This window comes from Bombus pyrosoma, linkage group LG3, assembly GCF_014825855.1.
Source record: "Bombus pyrosoma isolate SC7728 linkage group LG3, ASM1482585v1, whole genome shotgun sequence".
NCBI lineage: Eukaryota > Metazoa > Arthropoda > Insecta > Hymenoptera > Apidae > Bombus > Bombus pyrosoma.
In genome coordinates, this window is record NC_057772.1 from 420332 (window position 1) to 441110 (window position 20779).

The following is a 20779-nucleotide window of genomic DNA, read 5'->3' on the forward strand; positions in this document are numbered from 1 at the left end:
TTAATCAAATGAATATTCCGTATGAAAATACACTGTTATCAACTGTTATATGAACGAGATAAAAAGTATGATTTCATCGTTAAACGTTAATACGTTCAACATTATGTCATTATGATTCAATTGGTTGTCACAATAACTTTTGCGATGTTTTAACGTCTATAGGCGTAACATTTCGTAAAATAGTTATATTGGCACACTGAATTAAACTTTCTTATCTAACGGACGAAAGACGAAAACATCTTGTTCAGCGAACGGATAACAGGTAAATTGAAGTTGTAAAGCAACTTATTCGGGAGACGATGAAGGAATACGTTATACATTATTACCGATATCGTTGAAAGAAAATCTGCCAATGCACTTTCCTTCAAATATATCAATGATTCTTAATCGTTTCGTATTAAGTAGCAGCAAATGCAACATATTTCAATTGTGTTATCTCCAACGATTGAATTGTAATAATTGAATTGTATCATCAAAGAGACTAAACAAACGAGTTTTACATATTTTTAGGCACAACATGGCGGACCGAGCTATTCTACAAGGAAAGATTCATCAAGGATCGTGCCATTTTAAGAAGTCAACCAATCCGATTTGGAGTGAAAACGAGCATACGCTGTGCTAATTGACGAGCCACGATCTTTCAGGCAATCGGAAAGAACCGCTCTAATCGTCAAGTACACAAATTTGGTAAAAGTGGGCATGGTCTTTTTAAAGGTCAACCTACAAGAATTGGAGAAACTTGGACCAATCTACGAAATATGAATGTCACGAAAACCAGTTCGCACGGCAATGTTGATTTCCCTATTTGCTACTTGCAATTTTACATTTGCCAAAATCCGGTGCAAATTTCCGAAGAAAATTTGCTAAATATATATGCGCAGAAGTAAAAATACGCTTGTAAAAATGAAAATAATATTTTTTTAAATTATACCTACGTAATAGGTATTGAACAATACTGTATTCCTTAATACAAAACAATTGCGGCCTATGAAAAAAGAAATTATAGTATTTTGTAATTGAATTACAATTGAAATTTTCATACACGGAGATTGATAACAAGTTGACAATCTTTAATTTATCGATCTCACGCTTCGAACATCTCCGCTATAAATCCTTTGTACTGTGTGTATATAGCGAAGAATGCTTTTACACGGTTCGACGCGTTAGCAAGCGGTGTTGCGATCAGACGGCGTAACGTGCTCCTATCGATGTAATTACGTGTATGATCGTTGATAGGTGAATTCAAAGGTTATCCATTTGCGCAGTCTTCGGCACGATAACGAAGAATGAAAGGAGGATTTAATAAGATAGTAAAGCGAAACACAGGACGCCGAACTAATCGAAAATCAACGATTCCATTACGACCACCTGTTAATTATTTCAAGTATTTAAAGTAAAGAAACGCACGAGTGGCATGTTGACCAATGAGTCTCTATAAAAATAGTCTCTATAAACGTCACATTGAAATTTATATGCCCTGTATGCATGTATGTATGTACGTAAATGTATAGACATTTTGTCGCGCACAACGCAGCGACAAACACGTAGCGACAAAGTAATGCCCATCACTGGATGTGCGACAATCGTGCGCGTTTACTTACATAGAAATCTGTGTACATCCGCAGGCTTCCCCACTCTGCCACTAGAGTCATAGACCCAAACCAAACGCAGATGGAACAATATTGCATGAAAAATTATTGAATTTTCTCTATTGACATTTTCTTTTCCATCTATCCATCTTCCATTGCTTTGAAACTATGGTTCCACCCATTCGCGTTTGAATATACGTATACATGTTAAATTACGTATAGACCGGTGAAACGCGCATGAAACGTAAAACACTCGCGCGACGGATCATAAAGACTTTGCGAAAACGAGGTGAAATTTTCTAGTTGTTTTGTTGAAGAGAGATTTTCTATCATTGTGCGATATGTCGCCGTAATTAGAATTTGCGTAGGATGAAGAAAGTGCTCGGAATAATATTAACGAAAACGAAACATTAGCACCACAACTGTAAAACGATGATTATTATCATAATCACAGCGGTAAAAAAAAAAAAAAATTGAACAAATTACTTGGGCACGAGCATGGTAAATCCTGGGAATACTGCAAGGACTCGTGCCGTTTGGTAGCAGGGCGTGGGAGACCGTCGACCAGCTGCTGCTGGATGTTGCTTCAAGGACCATTACACAATGGGACTGTATAGATATATGAACGTGCATGTTAAATAAGAAAGTCACGTTTTCCTGGGGTTTTTATGACTTTTATAGCTTTTATGGACGAGGAAGGAAAGAGAGGAATCGCTTTTCTTGAAGAAAAAAAAAAAAAAAAGGACACACCCCTCAGTTAATTAATGCAACATTAATATCTATCCGCAAATTTGTTTACGATTCAATAACGATCTACTAAATGGCAAGCAACCAAAGAGAACGGATTATCGCGGGCCCATTAATCATTAATAATAAAACACAGCCAATCAACGTGAAACTCCAGGAAAGGTGACAAGCGATCGGTTAGTTTGTGGAAGCGATGGTGGTTGATAACTTGTCGCGCGGCATCCACCAATCTCGACGGTCGCGCGCACGCAAACGAATATTTATACTGATACGAGAAGCGAAAAGAATAAGGATACAACTAAGCGACGGGACGCGACGTTCGGCTGCACTCGCGCGAACACGTTGGAGCCGTTAGAACGCCGTTTCTCACTTCTCTCACAACTAGCGACAGACGGGAGGTTCTTGCTCGCGTTACAATTATACGTAAACCTGGAGAGGATGGTGGTAATTTTGGGAAAATTTTCACCTCACTACAACTTGGTCACGATGATTCGAAACAAGGTAATAACACATAAAACACCTAGTAATTCGGAATTACATTGTACATTATACAGTACCGAAAGAATAAAGTCGATTCGTTTTAATGGAACGTTAGCTTTGCAATCGTGGCTTTCGATTGTTCCGTCTTGCGAGCATGTAATACGAATCAACAAGCGTGTCTACGAGGAGGTTCTTGCTTTCAGATACACGGCAAGGCTCGCTGACGATGTGAAAAATGAATCGAGCCAACGTTCCACAACGTTAATTGTAACGTTGTAATACCATTTACATACGAATCTCTTACTGCGGATAACGTAGAATATACTTATATTCGTTGGCCGAGCTGCACGGAAAACTCGATACGCGATTGCGAATCGTATAAATGACGTTACGATTCATTTTTCCCGAAATTTCGTGATCTTCGACTCGCGATAAAGTGAAAGTTCTTTTTTTACGTTTTCTAAAACAAAAAATTTGATTTCACTTCAGAATACCGAATACCGACCTAAACATTTCACAACTAGCCCTGTCTTTCGATCAATTTTGTTCAACCTTTTAAGAGCTCACTGATAAATCAAATGTTTCTTCGTTTCATTAGATACTATAATGTTTCATTTATTGCACAGATATTTAGCAAATTGTCATAAAATTATTTTTGCTTTATTTATGGGATAAGAGTTTGATGCCGATGAAATTTTATGAACTAGTAACATAAACGAAACGTGGATATCAAGATATCAAAGAAATAAAGGGACAGTTTTCCTAGTACGTGTTGCTCGAATGCTCGAAAAACGGCACCTACTTGAAAGTTTTTACGCGAGTTTCTGAAAATAGGAAAATTCAGCAAGTTTGTATAAACAGGTTCCCATGAACGTTCACCAGCAGAAAAGTTATTAGTCAGCCGGCGATTAGCCTCGTGTAAAGCATTCGCATTACCGTGGCGCTCATTGCCATTTATCAGGAGAAAGAGTGACTGTGTACAGTGTACACAGTACACTCTCACAGTACGATCTTATGCCCGTGGAGAAAGACTGGAAAGAGGGAGACAGAGAAAAGGAATCGAATGATTAATAGATACGATCGCATTGACCTAACGTGGAACGAGCCTTTCGCGTATATTCGCGATGCTGATGTCGCTCGTCTTGGGAAAAATCGGCATATCGATGCAACGCGACGGAGAAATACATAACAAGAATCACTGTCCGTGCTCGTGCCGCGGGAAATAATCGCTTTAGGCTAATTCGAATCCGCTTGCGTGAAACCATTTCCACGTGTCACTGTAAGAAAACAGCTTGGCGGTGGTCTTCTCACCACGAAAACAGTCGCTACTTTTCGCTCTCACCTTTTTTTTCCCGCCCCAGGTCGCAACAGTTTCGCTTGTCTATCACTGGCCGCGAAAGATTGTCGGGAACGATAGCGAATTAAAGCGTATTTCTCTTCGGAGGGAGCACGCGTTTAATACTTGTGAGAAAGTTGCAAGTAGTTGAATAACTTTTCGTTCGTCGTTAGATTGCAAAATACTGATAGCATCGTCGTCGGTATTGTGTCTCTGAACGAAGTATAAGGCACAAGTATCCTGGAAAATGATTGAAATAAGACAAATCCTTTGGAAATTCTATTGTACCATATGTAATAATACGTATGAAATACGTAATACGATTGTAGAGGTGCGATGTGTAGAGGATGGTTGGTCGGTGAGGTTTAATGGACGAGATTGCTCGTTGTTGAGACCGTCGAATATATTTAAAATGATGAATTAGTATACAGATAATGTTCGCAAAGACGCTCGTACTAACCGATTCACTAAAACTGTACGGTGTATAAGTACAATAGGATCTAATAGGATAGGATAGGATATAATAGAACAGAATAGGATAAGTATAAATAGGATCGCTAACGACTCGTTAATTAGATCGCTGATAATTCGTTGATAACTGGTTGACAACCGATCGACAACTGACTGTAACTCATCTGCTTGCGATCGCGTCCGCTTATTTATACTGGTCGGGGGAGAGTCGGAAAATTCAAATTCGTCTTTGTTCGACGGTTGCACGTAGCGGCGACATTGTTTTTCTCGGAGTTCACTTATTCTTGCATTACGTGTAGTATCCTAACGATCTTGATACTCCGAGGCCTCTAACTCATGTGCCGCTACACGATAAAGTATCAGAGGAGTATACAAATAAAGTATATATTTAAAAATATAGGTATACACAAAAAATATAGGTGTGAGGTTATAAATGCCCGAAAGGCTTCAAAATATCATCACGAGAACTCTTAAAATAGCGATAAATTCTTAATATCGGCAATTCTGTGAAAACTTGTATCGTGTTCGATCCAACTAGACGCTATCGAACATAGATTTCTAATCAACCGTGTACAAAGATCCCTCCTGTGCTTCCTATCCATCGAAAAAATCCTTTCCCTATGAGTCGAGCTTCTTGGAAATCTACATACTGCCACGCAGGATAGATCCTTTGGTGCTTTATAAGGGCTCGTGGCTGTCCTGCCATTGACTGACGGCACAATCCTCGATTCTTGCACGATACTGAGGAACAGCACGGATCTCCGAACGTCCACGTAACTGGCAGAGAGAAACGGAAAGGACGGAAAGAACGGATAGACGTACGGTAGCCAAAGACCTTAATTATGCGGTTTTACGCTATGCGTCAACAACAAGGAGAAAAGGGACGATACGGAGGTTAAGACGAATGCAAATGTCCGCGTGGCGTATAGGCTAGGTCGGTGTAAGCGGCGTACAGTCAGAGATCTTGCCCTTTTAGTTAACAGATGCCGCGAGATACCGACAATCTATCGTCTTTCTTCAATGTCCTGCCTCGACTTAAAGGAGAAAACGGAACGATCGGAGAACAGGAGGAAAAAGTATCGGTGTATCCGATATCCAGCCATTCGAAAAACACGCGTGATTCGTGCGGTCTTTAATAGCTGGTGGAAAATCTGATCGGGCACCAATCCGGTTTCATCGACAGTGAAGTCGTTAACGACAATCGCGCATGCATGAATTATCGTGGATAACGACCCGAACGATCGCGTCCTTGCCGGGGGTAAATTAACGTGCAATTTTTGCAAGAACGAAATCAGTCAGGTTTTTACCACAGGATCAAGTCAAATTTCGACGTTTCTTCATGAATGTCCCCAAGCTAACCTTAATGTCCTAAGCTAACTGAGTGAACGGTAGAAAAGACGCTTGGCGGACTTTAGTATCATCGTATACGCGTTTCTCAAGTTGCATGTGTGCATATGTGCACGTGTGCACGTGTGCACGGAAGGCTCGTGTGGCCCCTGAATCGATGAAAGGGAACGAGGAACCGGTTACAGGTCGATCGCACGTCGCATTCTAAGCCGTGCCTGATTTCGGCTATCTCTAGTAACTATTGTACATATGATATAGAAGGGCCGAATACCGACATCGAAAATCTTAATCTTAGTCAACGACTGTCGAAAATTTTAAAGGATCTTTATGGACTTACAGTCACGTTATATGTACAGTACGCTACAAGTACATAATTAGAATTGTCTTCTTTGATCGGAATTCTGTATTCTGTATTTTGTATTCTGACAACGAGCGAAATGACAAGAACGCTACGTGATATTTTATATTATTGCGTAGCACTAACAATTTTAATGCGAGATGTTCTTCTACGGATAGAAAATACCTATATATCATGCTGAAGTAAATAAAGAGATGTCAATTATATTTCGAAATAATAAATATTGCGTTAGTATATAAGCATCTAAGATAAGTAAAATATATGTATATGTATGTATACGTATAAATATAATTTAAATGATAGAGACGTTTCAAACGACAACAATTAGAAAATAAGATATAACAGGCAATGAAAGCATATGATAGCAATTTTTACCTTAACAAATGGATAACATTTTCCTGGACCAAGTTCCCCAGACTCGACAAACAAAGTCAAGAGAGCTATTTACTAGAGCGATTTATTAATTTACCTAATATGATAAAATTTTTGATAATTATTTCATTTACGTCATAATTCAAAGCCCTACCGATGAAAATTTTGAAATTGTTATTTATTTCACTGAACAAGCTCTTATTTATGAAAATTTATATTATCGTATAATGTACGATGTATAATATTATACATGATAGAGGTACAGAACGTGACAGAACGATCGGGACATGATAATTTTCTACACACCGAATGTAAATGTAATATTAACACAATCTCCATTTTACTCAATTCCAAAACATTCAATACTATAAACTATTCGTTCGTTTGAATTGAATTTTTAAGAAGGAGCAAAATGTTAACCTATCAATTGCGAGTTAGGCTCGCGAAAGTGAATTGGCGCAGGGACGACGCGCGCATGGTTTTGTGTGAAAGCACGTCAAGTCCGGGGCGAATCGTTTCCTAAGGAGAGAGAGAAGAGAAAGCCTGAGAACATAAGAACGGCGGGGATAGTCTGCAGAACTGCCGCCATGCCGCATTCAGAATATCTCAACGCCAAGTAACAGACTCGAGGCGAGGTCCTCGGTACGCTCTCGGAAGCGACTGCCAACTTGTCTCGATCGGAGAACGTTCCAGAACGTAATCCCGTGATATCAAATCCTTTATTATTCTCTCTCTTTTCTTTTTTTTTTTCTTTTTTTTTTTTTTACCCAATAGATGCAACGTCTCGAATAAAAATCGCGTCAAGGTTAAAATGTCGAAAAATCGATTCGCATTAATTGATATCGGTTATCAACGACCATCACTAGCATAATAGCTAATTGTAAGATTAACAGGGAAAAAGAAATGTGAAATACGTATTCAGTCAAAAGAACGTATCTTAATGCAAAATGATACCGAAGAATTCACCTTCGTGTATAGAGGTTAAGGAAGGTATAAAATGGAATTTGTTATGCAACAGTGCCGAATGATCGGAGTTTGCATTTGTCTGCGTGTCGCTACTATTCGGTTTTACCAACTTTCTTTGGTCGATTGCCCTGTACCGACCGCACGTTCTTCCCGCCTAAGTATGTACCGTACTAAGGCCTAAGACAGTCTTACGTCATCGCCTACACGGATTTGCGCGGTACAGAAAAGTGAAAATGAAAATTCACGATCAGGAACGTTCGAAAGATCTTAAACTACTCTGTATTGTTTACATTTTATTCTAGATACACATATTATTATTAATTTTATTGCATTTTTATGCGAATTATATTAACTTGAAACTCGATAAAATCTTACATTGCAAAATCCGATATCATCCTTTTTAGCCACATAAGCTACAAGTTTCATGATCAACGTATCGTATATATAATCAACATATATAACTTGTACTCTTCTTACTCAATTGTATTATTCAATTATTCAAATATTAAATATTCATGATTACATTTAACGCTAATGTTAAACTAATAGTGTTATTCATATTTATTAGTATTGTTATTTGTATCGTAATATGTATCTATATTACATTAGATCCAACGAAAAAATGTACATACATACTTTGCGAAAAATGATTTACTTTCTCATTTGTGGATACCTAACTTACAAAATATACGTATGTTTCTGTATTTATATAGAGTGATGTGAACAAATTTTCGCAACTTCTCGTCGTGTTACGATAAATAAGGAAATATATATATATGTACTAAGTACTTTTATTATTTGTCGCTGTATATTACTTTTTACTTCCACTGTATCGCAGAGGACCAGTCTGTATGAAAAATCAAATAGAATTGACAACGAGCTACCCGCCAATATGGCATCGTTTTCAATATGGCGTCGAATCATTTGCCAATACCGTTCTTCACTTTGTTAACTACGAACAACTGCCGCAATATTTATTCGATCGAGTCTTTAAGGAATAGAGTCCTTTCTGCGCCGACATATATTTAATATACTTAATAATTAATAGAATTGTACATGAGAAGGCCCTCTATGTACCTACATGTTTTTTTATTCCTTTACTTGTTATAACATAATGAGAAGTTGCGACAACTTTTTTTCATACCACTGTACATACATATAGGAAATTTGTAGGTGCACTTTTTCGATCAATTGGCGGTATAAAAATGAGACGATAACAGGCAGAAGTTTTTAGGCCAAAAAATTGTCGTATATGAGGGAAAATGAAAAGTGTCGTTTGCGAGAAAATAATGAAAAGAAACGGGAACGCGATACATCGGATGTTTACGCGCACACAAGGGAAGGAAGACTCGTTTCCTGGAAAGCGGGGTTGGGCACCTGTCCCTCAGGGACTAGCAACTTTAAAGTACACTCTTATCGATGATATGGAAATTGAGCACCACTGTGACAGTAACATAACCACTAACCACGTGTATTCGAGCAGGCTAACATACATATATACATACGTGAAGAATATATAAAGGATTGAAATAAGTTTCTTTTTAGATAGCAATAAATAAGAAAATAATTCAATTTTCACATGTACATAGAATGAGTATCTTAATCTCACAGGTAAAAATAATAGTATTAGTATGTGTTTTTTAATGCTAGTAGCCTGCATGCGCATATAAAAGACAAAAACAAAATGAAAAGGAAGAAGTTATTGACAAATATTCGTTTGGAGAAATAAAGAGACGTTGAGCAGCAAGAGAGAAGGGAGAGTACTACAACCACTGACACGGTCAATATTTTTGAGACAGGTAGTAATTGAAAGCAAGCACGGCAATGTCCGACATCGCTTCGGAATACTAATTATACGAACGAAATCGTTCGTTAATCTTTCAACGGTTTGACCTCGTTGATCAAACGTTTTATAACACGTTTCACGGATGAAACGTTTGAAAAATATGCCGAATGTCAGTTAAGAGCAAGCGTCTAACGCGCCGGCGCTCAGCGTTGTTTCGTGACCTGTTGCCTAGCAGCGACATGTGGGGAACAATGACTTCAAACCGACTCCTGACCGAAGTGCGCGTAATATCCTCGAATAATATGTGATATTACACTTACCGGACACCGCAGGAAAGAAAACAAGGATGAGCAGAGGCAGAAGAAAATACGCCATCGATGCGTAATCCAATTTTCGTTGTGGCAACATGATGCCGTGAATTTTATCCACACACATCGAGTAGACACACACTCATCGGGACCCGGGCGCACACACTAGAAAGAACCAACACTTCGGTGCACTTCAGTATAAAATCCGCGTACCGTCACTTGACCACGCACATCGTCCGAAATCTATGTCACCTCCGATACGTCCAACAAAAATGTGTACACGTTCACGCGAGGCAATACGAGAAAAAAGCATGCGGCAACCATATACGAACACGACCGCGTCCGAAACACTTCTGGGATCCCTATTGTTCGCTTAACGCGCTGAAAGTAGTTCCTCAATGCGCGCGCACCTGCCTTCTACGGCTGTATCACTCCGCCACTATAGGATGGCTGACCACGTGAGCCAATAAAGATGCAGCTCGAACGGAATGAGGCCGTAGCGCGCATTTATTACACTTTAGCTACACGATAACTTATTCGATATTCAATTCAATTTTTTTTTATGCTACAATCAAAAATAGGATGTGAAATAATTTTTACTAATATCACAATGTCACTCGATATTATGATCGATATACGGACAACATTGGAAATTAAATTTCATTTGATATTTAATAATGGTTTTATTTCATACATTATTCTTACAGATGCTTTGAAATAATATGGTTATACATTTTTACAAACGTAAAAGTATTATCTACAAGTATTAAACAAGATTTCGATCAATTATTTCCATCTCATATATATCTCGAGCTAGTGAGTCGTATCTTTCGTCGTTGATATAATATAGGTATCCTTAATCGATTGTCTTTGTTACGGTAGATGATAGGTATGGTGTAGTACTTGTAATTAATTCCATCTTTTCGCTGCACTACTCTGCGTGTGAACGAACAGTCTAACGACGGCGATTTAATTGTTTCGTTATCAAGGTTGTTAATTAAAGCATCCGCACGTGTAACAACGAGCTAACCATTAAGCTGCTTTCTTGTTATTTTGTGTCTTTCTTTTTTTTCTTTTTTTTTTTTTTCAAATTACCATTGGACGTGTTTTACTTATTGTCAGTTTCACGAATTCGAGTGGCAAATGTGAATCGAATTCCTGATTCTCGACCGGATTGAAATCTAACACGGTGGCGCGTGATGCTTCTCTAGAATTCAAGCGGCAAACGGAACGCAACGAACGTGGTCAGTTATAAAGTACCAAGAGGCCGCGCCGATGTGTATGAAACCCCGTCAAGTACTGGCCAAGCATGTCTGATCATTAATTAACCTTCCAGCGGTTGATTGCGTGTAACGCGAAATTCATCGGCAGCGTAGCAGTCGTCGCGCCAAACGCGGCTGTTGCCTTAACGAATACAAATGCGGAATTATAATTATAATTCGGTGCCCTCTCCTTAAGTCCATTCAACGGACCAAGACTTACGAATTGCTTTTCCCTTTGTGTTCCCGAAGGCACGCAAGATACACGCACGAAACTGTAAATACGACGGTCGTTAGTTTTTATTAATGGGTCGATTAACACCATCATCGAACCACCAACATCCTCGAGCGATGTATCGTCGCGTAAGATGAAGAGCAACAGGATAACAGCATTTTCGTTTGCTCGCATATTATTATGACCGCATATTATACTAACTGTTGATGCTTTGATTAAAAGATCCTTGGTTTCCGTATATTTTATTATAGTTTCCTTGTTAAATTAAAATAAAGATCGAGCCTCGGTTGCTAAAATGATTCAAAATAAAAAATAATTTAATTTATTATTTCTTGTCTTTTAGTCTTGTGAACAGTAGCGTTTCATCGGTTTCTTCTTTGATATATAGTAACAACCATAATGCTTTATCTACTCGTTGGATTTTGATTTCTTTTTCACGGTTTTAAATACAGATAAGTATTAGGTTAAGAGTTCAATTCTCAAGTCATTTTAAATAAATACAAAGACTAACAATAAGACTAGAACTATTATACTTTGATTCATGCTATTTGCATAATGTATTCTCATCAAATAAGCGATTTTTAACTTTTAAACGCTAGTATATATGTAAAGATAAAATAGTAGAATTTATTGTACAGAGATTAAAGATCGATCTAACACTGGCGATAAGTTAGTAATATCCCTAATTAAGCATGTTTTTTGTAACGATATTAACGAAAATATATTCATTAAAAGATTAAAAATTGATATATTAGGTAACTGTTTATAAATTACACGTTTACGCTTTACGCTTTACGCTTTACGCTTTACGCTTTACGCTTTACGCTCTGCGCTTTACGCTCTGCGCTTTACGCTCTGCGCTTTACGCTCTGCGCTTTACGCTCTGCGCTTTACGCTCTGCGCTTTACGGTTTACGCGTGACACCTAGAGCAAACAGTTGTACGTAATGTCGTTACCAGGACAACGCCAAGTATCCAGTCGATAAACTGGATTACTTGGCAAGTTTCTGTGTGAAATCATGTCTGACCCGTTAGCGCCCACTATAGAAGACAAACTAAACGATTTGAATAAAAAAATCACCGAGATCAAGAAAAAGATCCAACTATCAGGTAAATTTACGTAAATAAATGATATTGCGGGAAATAGTAACGTTACAATCTGTTTGCTTAATCTGGTCTAATATTCATATATTTGCTACGACGTCGTTCGTATAACGTCGTTTGAGAAAAGAAAACAATTCGCTGGCGTTTATTTCCCAAGCAAGTTGCCGATTGCATACAGAGATACATAAGAACACGTTTAACCGGAAAGACTACAAGTTCAAAAAAAAAAATAAAAAAAAAGAAAAAAAAAACGTTCGTGTCATATAAGTGGCTTCTTCAAGAAGAAAAAAGAACATTTCTACTGGCATATCGATATATACTAGCTATCAAAATGCTAATTACAAAGTGAGCGTTTCTATTAAACGTAAACTGGCAAGTATCGCTTCAGTTCGCGAACTCGCCAACTCGAGCATTTGTATAAAATATTATTTCCTATCTTACGGCATTTATCCAATGACTTTTTCGTTGAAACATTTTTTATTTTACCGTCGTATTTTGCTTTCATATATTAAAGTTAAACTTGACAATCAAAATTTGACTTCTTGATCATCCTTGATTCTTCCGAGAAGCTGTTGATATCGTAGCAATAGTTGATACGGAGTCGATATAGTTGGTTATAGTACATGTTCGACCGCTTCGCAGAGAGACGCGTTCGCAGAGAGTCGTAAATTCTCGTTACGACATATGATAATCGACACCATGAATCAGTCGATCCCCTATTTCGGTCAAGATGATTATAACGTTAATGAGTTAACAGATTAAATGTGCTATCTATTTCCAACAACTTTGAAGAATGTGAGTGGTGCAGGTAGAAGTGTTTTCAGCCAAAGGTAAAGGGCAAGTTGAGATGTATTCTGTTCGAAGGGATGATAGCAAGTAAAGTTATGTTCTGCGACGGGATTTATATTTATACGGGATTATTAAGAGGCTGTTAAACATGGGAAAAACCCGCTTTTCCCGTGTTTTACCTGAATGAACCTGAATTTATCTGAATGATAATCCTAAGGAGTTTCTCGACTTGAAAGATGTTTTGTGGCAATTAAGGGCCCTGTTAAGGGGCTCGTTAAGGGTCTTGACGGTAAAGTAAAGATGCTAAATTTTATGACAGTTCCTTAGGATTATCGTGGATACGATTAATTATATTTGTACAGCTGATGGCCGTCTTGAGCGAGGGATGGATTTTGGTATATGGTAAGGTCACGGGACGTAACAGTATAAATAGACGAAGTAAATCGTTCAATGGTACTGTAAGTATGTGTCTTATGTTGGCAGAGGGACAAAGAAAAGCGACTTTCGAAGAATACGAAGCTAAGAAGCACGAGTACGGGGAGAAAATCGCAACTCTCAAGCAAAGCGTTAAAGAACTCTACGTGGAATATGCAAACATACGGAACGTAATTATGGAATGCGACGATTAAAAAAACTTAAAATTGATTAAGTAGATCATTCGGCGTGAAAAGGTTATACATTTTGTGTGTGTGTGTGTGTTTTTGACGTTATTTCAGAACGAGGGGAAATCAGAGGGCAAAGTTCACGTAAGTCGCAAATCTTTGGCTTGTGAGAAAAAACGCAATTTAGATGAGACAATTACTAAAATGCAAGAGGACAATGTACGCTTAAGAAAGAAGCACGATCTAATTAAGTACGAACGTAAGAAGGTGAGCAACGCGATATCAATCTGTTAAAGATTAGACTGGCGCGAATGTATTTTATATCCATAGAAGCGTAAATATTCCTTAGCGACAGCGGAGACTGCACTCGTTGCTGGATGAATATAGTAAATTAACGAGCAATAAGATGCAGAAGATATTTAAGGAGAAGATAGAGAATCCGTTGCGAAACGTGAGTTAGAACAATACAGATAAACATCGTTAGAGCATCCGTTAAAGTTGCGTTTATATGGTGACAGAAAATTGTTAAACTGGAAGTACGTTTGGAGCGTATCAGGATGATGCAAATCAAAGCGAACATAGCACGAATGAAATATCGGTCGATGTGCTCCGATCTAAAACAGAGATCTGTGCTTTATGCATCTTCTTTGAAAAGTCTGGAAGATGAAATAAAGGAGCAAGAGAACGAAATGAAACGTCTGGAGGCAAGGCATCGCTTTAATCGTATCGAGATAATTCCTTTCTTTTGTAAGATATAGGGCGAATTTAATTATTCATCGATCGCATTATCTGTGCACAGAAAGCGAAAGAAGAAGCTATTACGTTAAAGGATAATATGCAGGAAACATTGATAAAAGAAGAAATCGAGGTTACAAATTGTAGCAAAGAGCGTCATGCTGTCCTTGAAGAATACAGGTATGATCGATGAGAGTTGAGGTAAATCCGTGTAAAATCTGGTGAACAATGATGAACAATATTATAGAGTAGAGTGAGAAGGCCGCTTATTTATGCAAAAAGATAAAATATCGATGTAAAAATGAGACGAGTTCTTAAGGTATCTTATTCGGGCAGAATTTTTAGATTTAATCGGCATTTAATCAGCAGTAAATTAACAAGAGTATTGGTAAGATGTAAGCTTTCGTCGATGCTAGTTAGATGCAAACTAAAATTAAACGAAAACGTATTACGACCAGGGAACGCGTGTTAGAGCGAAAAACGGAACTCGAGCGTTTGGAAAAGATGATATTCCATTCGCGTCCGCGAGATGATTTTGACACACGCGGAGAAAGCCATGTACAGCATGCGGAGGACATTACCAAGGACGAGGTGACACGACTCGAAGAGACGTTCGCCAAGCTTCGCAGTGCCACCGGAGTGTCCAGATCCGAAGACGTTGTGAACCGGTTTCTGGGTCAGCGAGCGACTAAGGATAATCTGCAGAAAATGCGGCTGGCCACGGAGCAAGAGAAAATGGCCTTAGAAAAGCAGAGACTGCAGCTTGTCGACGAAATGGAAATGAGAAAGTTCTCTGAAACGAAGGACGCGGAACAGTGAGTTTCCACCTGTTTCCATATATATATATATATATTCGTCAAAGATATTGTATTGTACAGACACCATGTATGTCAGAAATGCGGAAGAAACGGAGAAACTGAATCGTCGCATCGACCAACAGCGATCGCGCCGATTAAAAGCAGACGCGAGAAGGCAGAAGGTGGAAGATCTGTTGCAAGGAATTACCATGACATTGTGGAACGTGTGCAACAAATTTCGAGTGAGTAATTACAGCATCTTCTCATATTCAATATTTCATTAATTAATGAAACACCATCTTATCTAATCTTTTGATAAGAAAAGCTTTGTTAATATAGAATTGAATTTCTGAACGAATGAGATGTTCCGAGTTTTTCATCCTGCGAATTGTATAAATTAACGTGTGAAAATTCTGATGCCACTGTTTCTAATAAACTGTAATTATCCTATACTTGAAAGATCTTCAATTAACGTATATTCGTTCATTCGTAAACAAAGAAATATGTCGATGAATTAACAGGCCGACTAAATGAAATCTCTAAATGAAAGCGGGCTATGTGGTGTTAAAATGGTCGATGGAAATACCATGTAAATTCCTAATTAAATTAGTAAAAGCAGCTTGAATGGTGGTTACCGGAATGGAGCCGCTTCGAGTTTTCATAGCCATTATATTGTCTCTGAAGATTTAGCACCGCCGACATGCGAGTCGTTGACCAATCAACTTCCTTGAACAATCCCTGTCTGCAATTCTCACCTTAAGAAGCTGCTGTCCCACCGCGTTAACACCTTCGAACCTGATCGAAAGTAAACACTTCGGTAGCACGTCGAACCACGAGAAAATCAATTATTGATTCAATCGATCTCGCTGGTACGTGCTGCCCTTACTCGTTAACTCGTCCTACAATCTTCTTTCGGTTCTCTTACTAGCTGTAGTACAAATATCCATGACAAAGAAGAAACATCTTCTCTTAGAAACCAACACCACCCAATATCACCACCAGAATTATGATATTTTTTCTTTAAACAATATTTCACAGGATCAATCAAATCCGCTTTATCGCTGAAAAACCGATACTATTGTACCACTACTAATCGAGTACTAATATAATATAATATAATATAATATAATATAATATAATAATATAGCGATATTTTCTCGCATCTTTCAGGATATAATCGATAGGTTGCCTAAAGAATCAAGCGAAATTCAACACCCTTTGCAGCTCCTAGATCTAATAAATGAGAAGCTAACTAACACCATTGAAACTTTAGGTGGACAAGACAAGTATTTGCAAGTATTGCAGGAAATATCGATTGACAAGGTAAACTATACACGTTTTAACTCATCAACTGATACTAATGTCGCGCAAGATGAATTTGAGCAAATATCGCACAAATAGTTGCCAAAAGTGTAATTGGAAATAAAGTGTAACAAAATGAATGTCTAATTTACTATTTAGAAACTATGGACCTAAGACTATCTTACGACTACGATAATCGATAATCGATAATCGATAGTCGATAGTCGATAGTCGATAGTCGATAATCCAAGTTCTTTCGTGATCTAAACACTTACTATCGATAATGAGTAATATTTCGTTCTAAGAAATTTCGTTGCTTGCGTTGCTTGTATAATCGAACGGTAATTTATAATTCTGCAAACGTCTAGATAATTAGATATTAATCTGTCTAATTAATATTCGTTATTTAGTTGGAAACAGTATCGATTACGACTAACTCAGTGGAGGGAAAAGCAGCACGTATAGATGGAGGGCCACTTTTCCCACGATTTCCATCCGCAATGACACCGGCGACGTTGCTTTCTGAAGACGAAGAGGATATACCAACTAGAAACACTCTCAAGAAACAGGCACAGCAACTGGTTGATATTAAAAGTCGTCGAAAAGCATTTACTTTCAGAAAATGAACTTTCTTATGTATATTAGTATGTTCGCGTCTAATTTTATGCCATACAACTTTAATTAACTACAATTATCCTATCTCCATATATACTCGCTCAATTTTACTTTCTACGTACCAATATTTCCTTGTTCTTCCCTATATTTGTTCATCTTGTTTTAAAATTAACAATAATTTATATAACAGTACTATTACTTGAATATGAACAACATTGTTGTATCGTTGTATTGTTTATTATATTGTTAAACAACGCTATTACATTCCCTTAACATTCCCTGCACGCATTTTAAATTAGTAACTGCGTACTACTGACATATACTATCTGGTATACCAACTAATTAGTATATAATCCAATATTATCGCTTCACCATAGATTTATTCCATGCACTATTGTATCGAAACAAATGCTCTAAAGATTCACGGAATTTCGAACTTCCGCCATCTCTCAGTTCTTGCTGTAACCTCCGCGTTTAAGCGCTACGCTTTTATTACTGTTGTCCACTGATTTTTAACATACTTGTAAATTTAAGGAAGATGGGTAAAAAGCGCAAAACTCGGGATGGAAATAGCGACTCTGAATACGATCCAGCTCCTAAACATCTTCATATTGCTCACATCAAAAACCAAGAGAAACGTTTGATTATTATCTTAGAAAACGCTCAATTAGAATCGGTTAAGGTGAGGTTATGTTTTATTCGTAACTTTTAAAATATATTCTAAACCTGTTTTATTACACTTTGTCTTCCTGAACTTGTACCAATGAATTTATTTATCGATTAGTAACAGAATTTTCAATTCACTTATCAAAGTAATTGTATTCCGGGCAGATACGTATAAAAGTCATTAAGAAATTGGTTTCATTGTAAACGATATAATAATTTTGTTGCCCATACAATTATAACGAACAACTTTTATTTAGGTTGGAAATAGCTTTCAGTTATTGAATTGTGACGATCACGTTAATATATTAAAAAAGAATAATCGTGATCCTGGCATGTGCCGACCAGATATTACTCATCAATGTTTATTAATGTTAATGGATAGCCCGTTAAATAGAACTGGTCTTCTGCAAGTTTATCTCCATACGGAAAAGAATGTTTTGATAGAAGTAAATCCACAAACCAGGATACCAAGAACGTTTAAACGTTTTGCCGGCCTTATGGGTAAATATAAACGATGAATTTCTATGGATATTGAAAAAATACAAAGAGCATAAGGAGAAACACGATATGTCACGTTTTGTGTTTTACAGGTGAGCAGTTGTAAAATTCAATAGGTCGACGAGCAATCCCATGTTACTACGATTGTCCCCGTATATGATTTTAAGGCTAATCCATAGTTTTAGAAATATCGCTCCTTTATATAGCTATATTTCTAAGATTTTTGCCACACCTTGTCAACATATTCATTGTTTTCAAAAGGCTTCCCATTTTTAATTGTGTCGTATTAAAATGCTCGTTTTAACGATGTATTTTGACCGCATTTTAAAAAATGATTACTTATCAGGTGTTTTTCCTGTGATCTTTGTACAAGACTGTGCTTTATATTAATTTCTCTCGTATTTTTTGCAGTGCAATTGTTACATAAATTCAGTATTCGTGCCTCTGATGGTCCGATGAAATTATTAAAAGTAATTAAAAATCCAGTTACCGATCATCTGCCAGTTGGCTGTCGCAAAATTGCAATGTCATTTAGTGCAAATAAGGTACAAAATCCGCGAGAATTAGTTCTCCCTGATGAACCAATAGCCATTACGGTAGGAGCAATGGCGCATGGACAGGTAAACCATACAAGTGTCAAATACAATACGTCGTTATATGTTATGTCTTATTTAGTTTGACCATTTTATTTATTAATAACTGAAATTACAGGTGAAGCCAGATTATGTAGAAGATACTATATCTATAAGCAACTATCCACTATCTGGTGCTTTAACGTGTAGCAAATTATGCTCCGCGTTTGAAGAAGTTTGGGGAATAGTATAATAACAAATTGGCAGTATACGTGCGTCATTTAGATATATGATTTAATTCTCGAGTTTCGTTTATTTTTCTATTATTTATAAACAACTTTTGTGTAATTGTAAATAAGAATACAAGATGAAAATAAAATGACATGCGAAAATAAATGAAAATATTGTACTTTCATATAAAATTGTATTATATTATGTATTTCAAGTATTATATCACGTTTCTATTGAAATGTTTATTTACCAAGTATAGAGAACTATAGAGAAGTAAACATCGTATAGCGTTACGTAACAGGATGGAAAATCCTAAACAACATGACTCATCAATATTGGCTTTCAAACTATTGGTTCGTCCCGAAGACTCTAACAAAAGTACACCAATCGCTGGTCAGAACGGGATAAAGTTGATGGCGACCGGAAGGATGCTAACGTGTGCTGCGTGTGCACTAACATTGGCTCCTAAATATCTAGTTTCTTTCTTGACTTTCGTATTTCATTACGTCATCAAAGCCAAAATGGTCGTTAATCTTAAGTATTTCGAACACTTCTTTATCTTCTCGTAATTTCCTTTTTTAATATCGCGGTATGTTGTTTTCTTAATGTCGAGATCTGTCGTTTCTGTGATTTAATGCCTCTATTCGAAGTGACACATTTTAATCATGTAAATTACTGAAAGGTGACAGTAATCGTCTAAGAGACGCCATTTTGTGATTTAGTGCCACCGCTGGTTGTGTCAATGTACATAATAGCATCTTGTTATGGATACCAATTCAAATTGTCGCAAAACCTTTTTTTATTTAGTGTTTCTTTAACTATACAATTAGTGATATGTGATATACTGTATAATTGTCCAATTGACTACCGTAGTCAATGTCATGAGTTTGTAGACTATCGATGCATCATTTACTTTATGACATTGATAGGATTTTAGATGTTTAGTAGATTATTTGTCCAAGTGTGTTATTTACTATGCTTGAAAAATTTAGTTTTTCAAAAGCTCAGTTTGTGTTTCGTTTGAAATAGTACGACAAAGAAAAGCTCGTATTTCACTATCTTAGATGAGTAACGGAACTTTGTATGGTGATGCAGACGTACACGTCTACAAGACATCATTTGAATCGTTTGTAAAATTTATTACGTGCTAACTAAATTTTTAATTATTATATTGTTCCCGATATTATTTTAATTATTTAAAAGATAGTGTTATAGAAGTGAAATATAGTTATAGATTTTACGCGTATCCCAAAATGCATTGCAGCAATTGTAGAATCGCGGAATTGAACCGCGACTTGCGCGGTGGTTAAAACATTTTAACGTTATGTTTCAAATAAGAAAATTAACCGATTACGGTAATATTAAAATTTATTTTCTTTTCTGTTATCAATATCTGTTAACATTTATATTTACGAAATTATCACTTCAACCATGTAAAAGTGCAATTGTATATGGGTGGACATGGAACGATGGAAATTAACCATTAATTTTTGGATTGATTAATAAAGTTCAATCTTAATTTGAAAATAAAATCGTTTAATTATTGTATACCTTGTAAATCCTAGTCTCTCTTCCTCCTATTAAATATTCTAATAACACAGGGGAATACAAGATA

General features: G+C 37.0%; 3 protein-coding genes across 3 annotated transcripts in view; 2 read left to right on the top strand and 1 right to left on the bottom strand.

Moving 5' to 3' along the window:
• Nucleotides 1-10110, bottom strand: part of LOC122578019 (neurogenic locus Notch protein) — a 181962-nt gene extending 171852 nt beyond the window's left edge. Inside the window, exon 1 of the mRNA XM_043749856.1 lies at nucleotides 9773-10110. Coding sequence (XP_043605791.1) covers nucleotides 9773-9887 — 115 coding nt within the window. The 5' untranslated portion in view covers nucleotides 9888-10110. The remainder of the gene's footprint in view (nucleotides 1-9772) is intronic.
• A 2160-nt stretch (nucleotides 10111-12270) lies between these two features.
• Nucleotides 12271-17353, top strand: LOC122566347 (outer dynein arm-docking complex subunit 3). The gene is made up of 10 exons (XM_043723468.1): nucleotides 12271-12363; nucleotides 13630-13751; nucleotides 13863-14015; nucleotides 14098-14199; nucleotides 14267-14452; nucleotides 14548-14663; nucleotides 14942-15298; nucleotides 15378-15522; nucleotides 16451-16603; nucleotides 16993-17353. The coding sequence occupies exons 1-10, from the start codon at nucleotides 12273-12275 to the stop codon at nucleotides 17206-17208; spliced, it is 1641 nt and encodes a 546-aa protein (XP_043579403.1). The 5' UTR covers nucleotides 12271-12272; the 3' UTR covers nucleotides 17209-17353.
• Nucleotides 17354-17658: 305 nt separating this feature from the next.
• On the top strand, nucleotides 17659-19329 carry LOC122565736 (ribosomal RNA small subunit methyltransferase NEP1). The gene is made up of 4 exons (XM_043722025.1): nucleotides 17659-17879; nucleotides 18121-18364; nucleotides 18773-18981; nucleotides 19073-19329. The coding sequence occupies exons 1-4, from the start codon at nucleotides 17736-17738 to the stop codon at nucleotides 19184-19186; spliced, it is 711 nt and encodes a 236-aa protein (XP_043577960.1). The 5' UTR covers nucleotides 17659-17735; the 3' UTR covers nucleotides 19187-19329.
• Nucleotides 19330-20779: the final 1450 nt, after the last annotated feature.

Bases quoted from the DNA above. Each gene is read 5' to 3' on its own strand.
- LOC122566347 (XM_043723468.1), top strand. From the start codon at position 12,273: ATGTCTGACCCGTTAGCGCCCACTATAGAAGACAAACTAAACGATTTG. The intron at 12,364-13,629 runs GTAAATTTACGT...TTATGTTGGCAG, and splicing joins GAAAAAGATCCAACTATCAG to AGGGACAAAGAAAAGCGACT. The intron at 14,200-14,266 runs GTGAGTTAGAAC...ATATGGTGACAG, and splicing joins TAGAGAATCCGTTGCGAAAC to AAAATTGTTAAACTGGAAGT.
- LOC122565736 (XM_043722025.1), top strand. From the start codon at position 17,736: ATGGGTAAAAAGCGCAAAACTCGGGATGGAAATAGCGACTCTGAATAC. The intron at 17,880-18,120 runs GTGAGGTTATGT...ACTTTTATTTAG, and splicing joins CTCAATTAGAATCGGTTAAG to GTTGGAAATAGCTTTCAGTT. The intron at 18,982-19,072 runs GTAAACCATACA...CTGAAATTACAG, and splicing joins GAGCAATGGCGCATGGACAG to GTGAAGCCAGATTATGTAGA.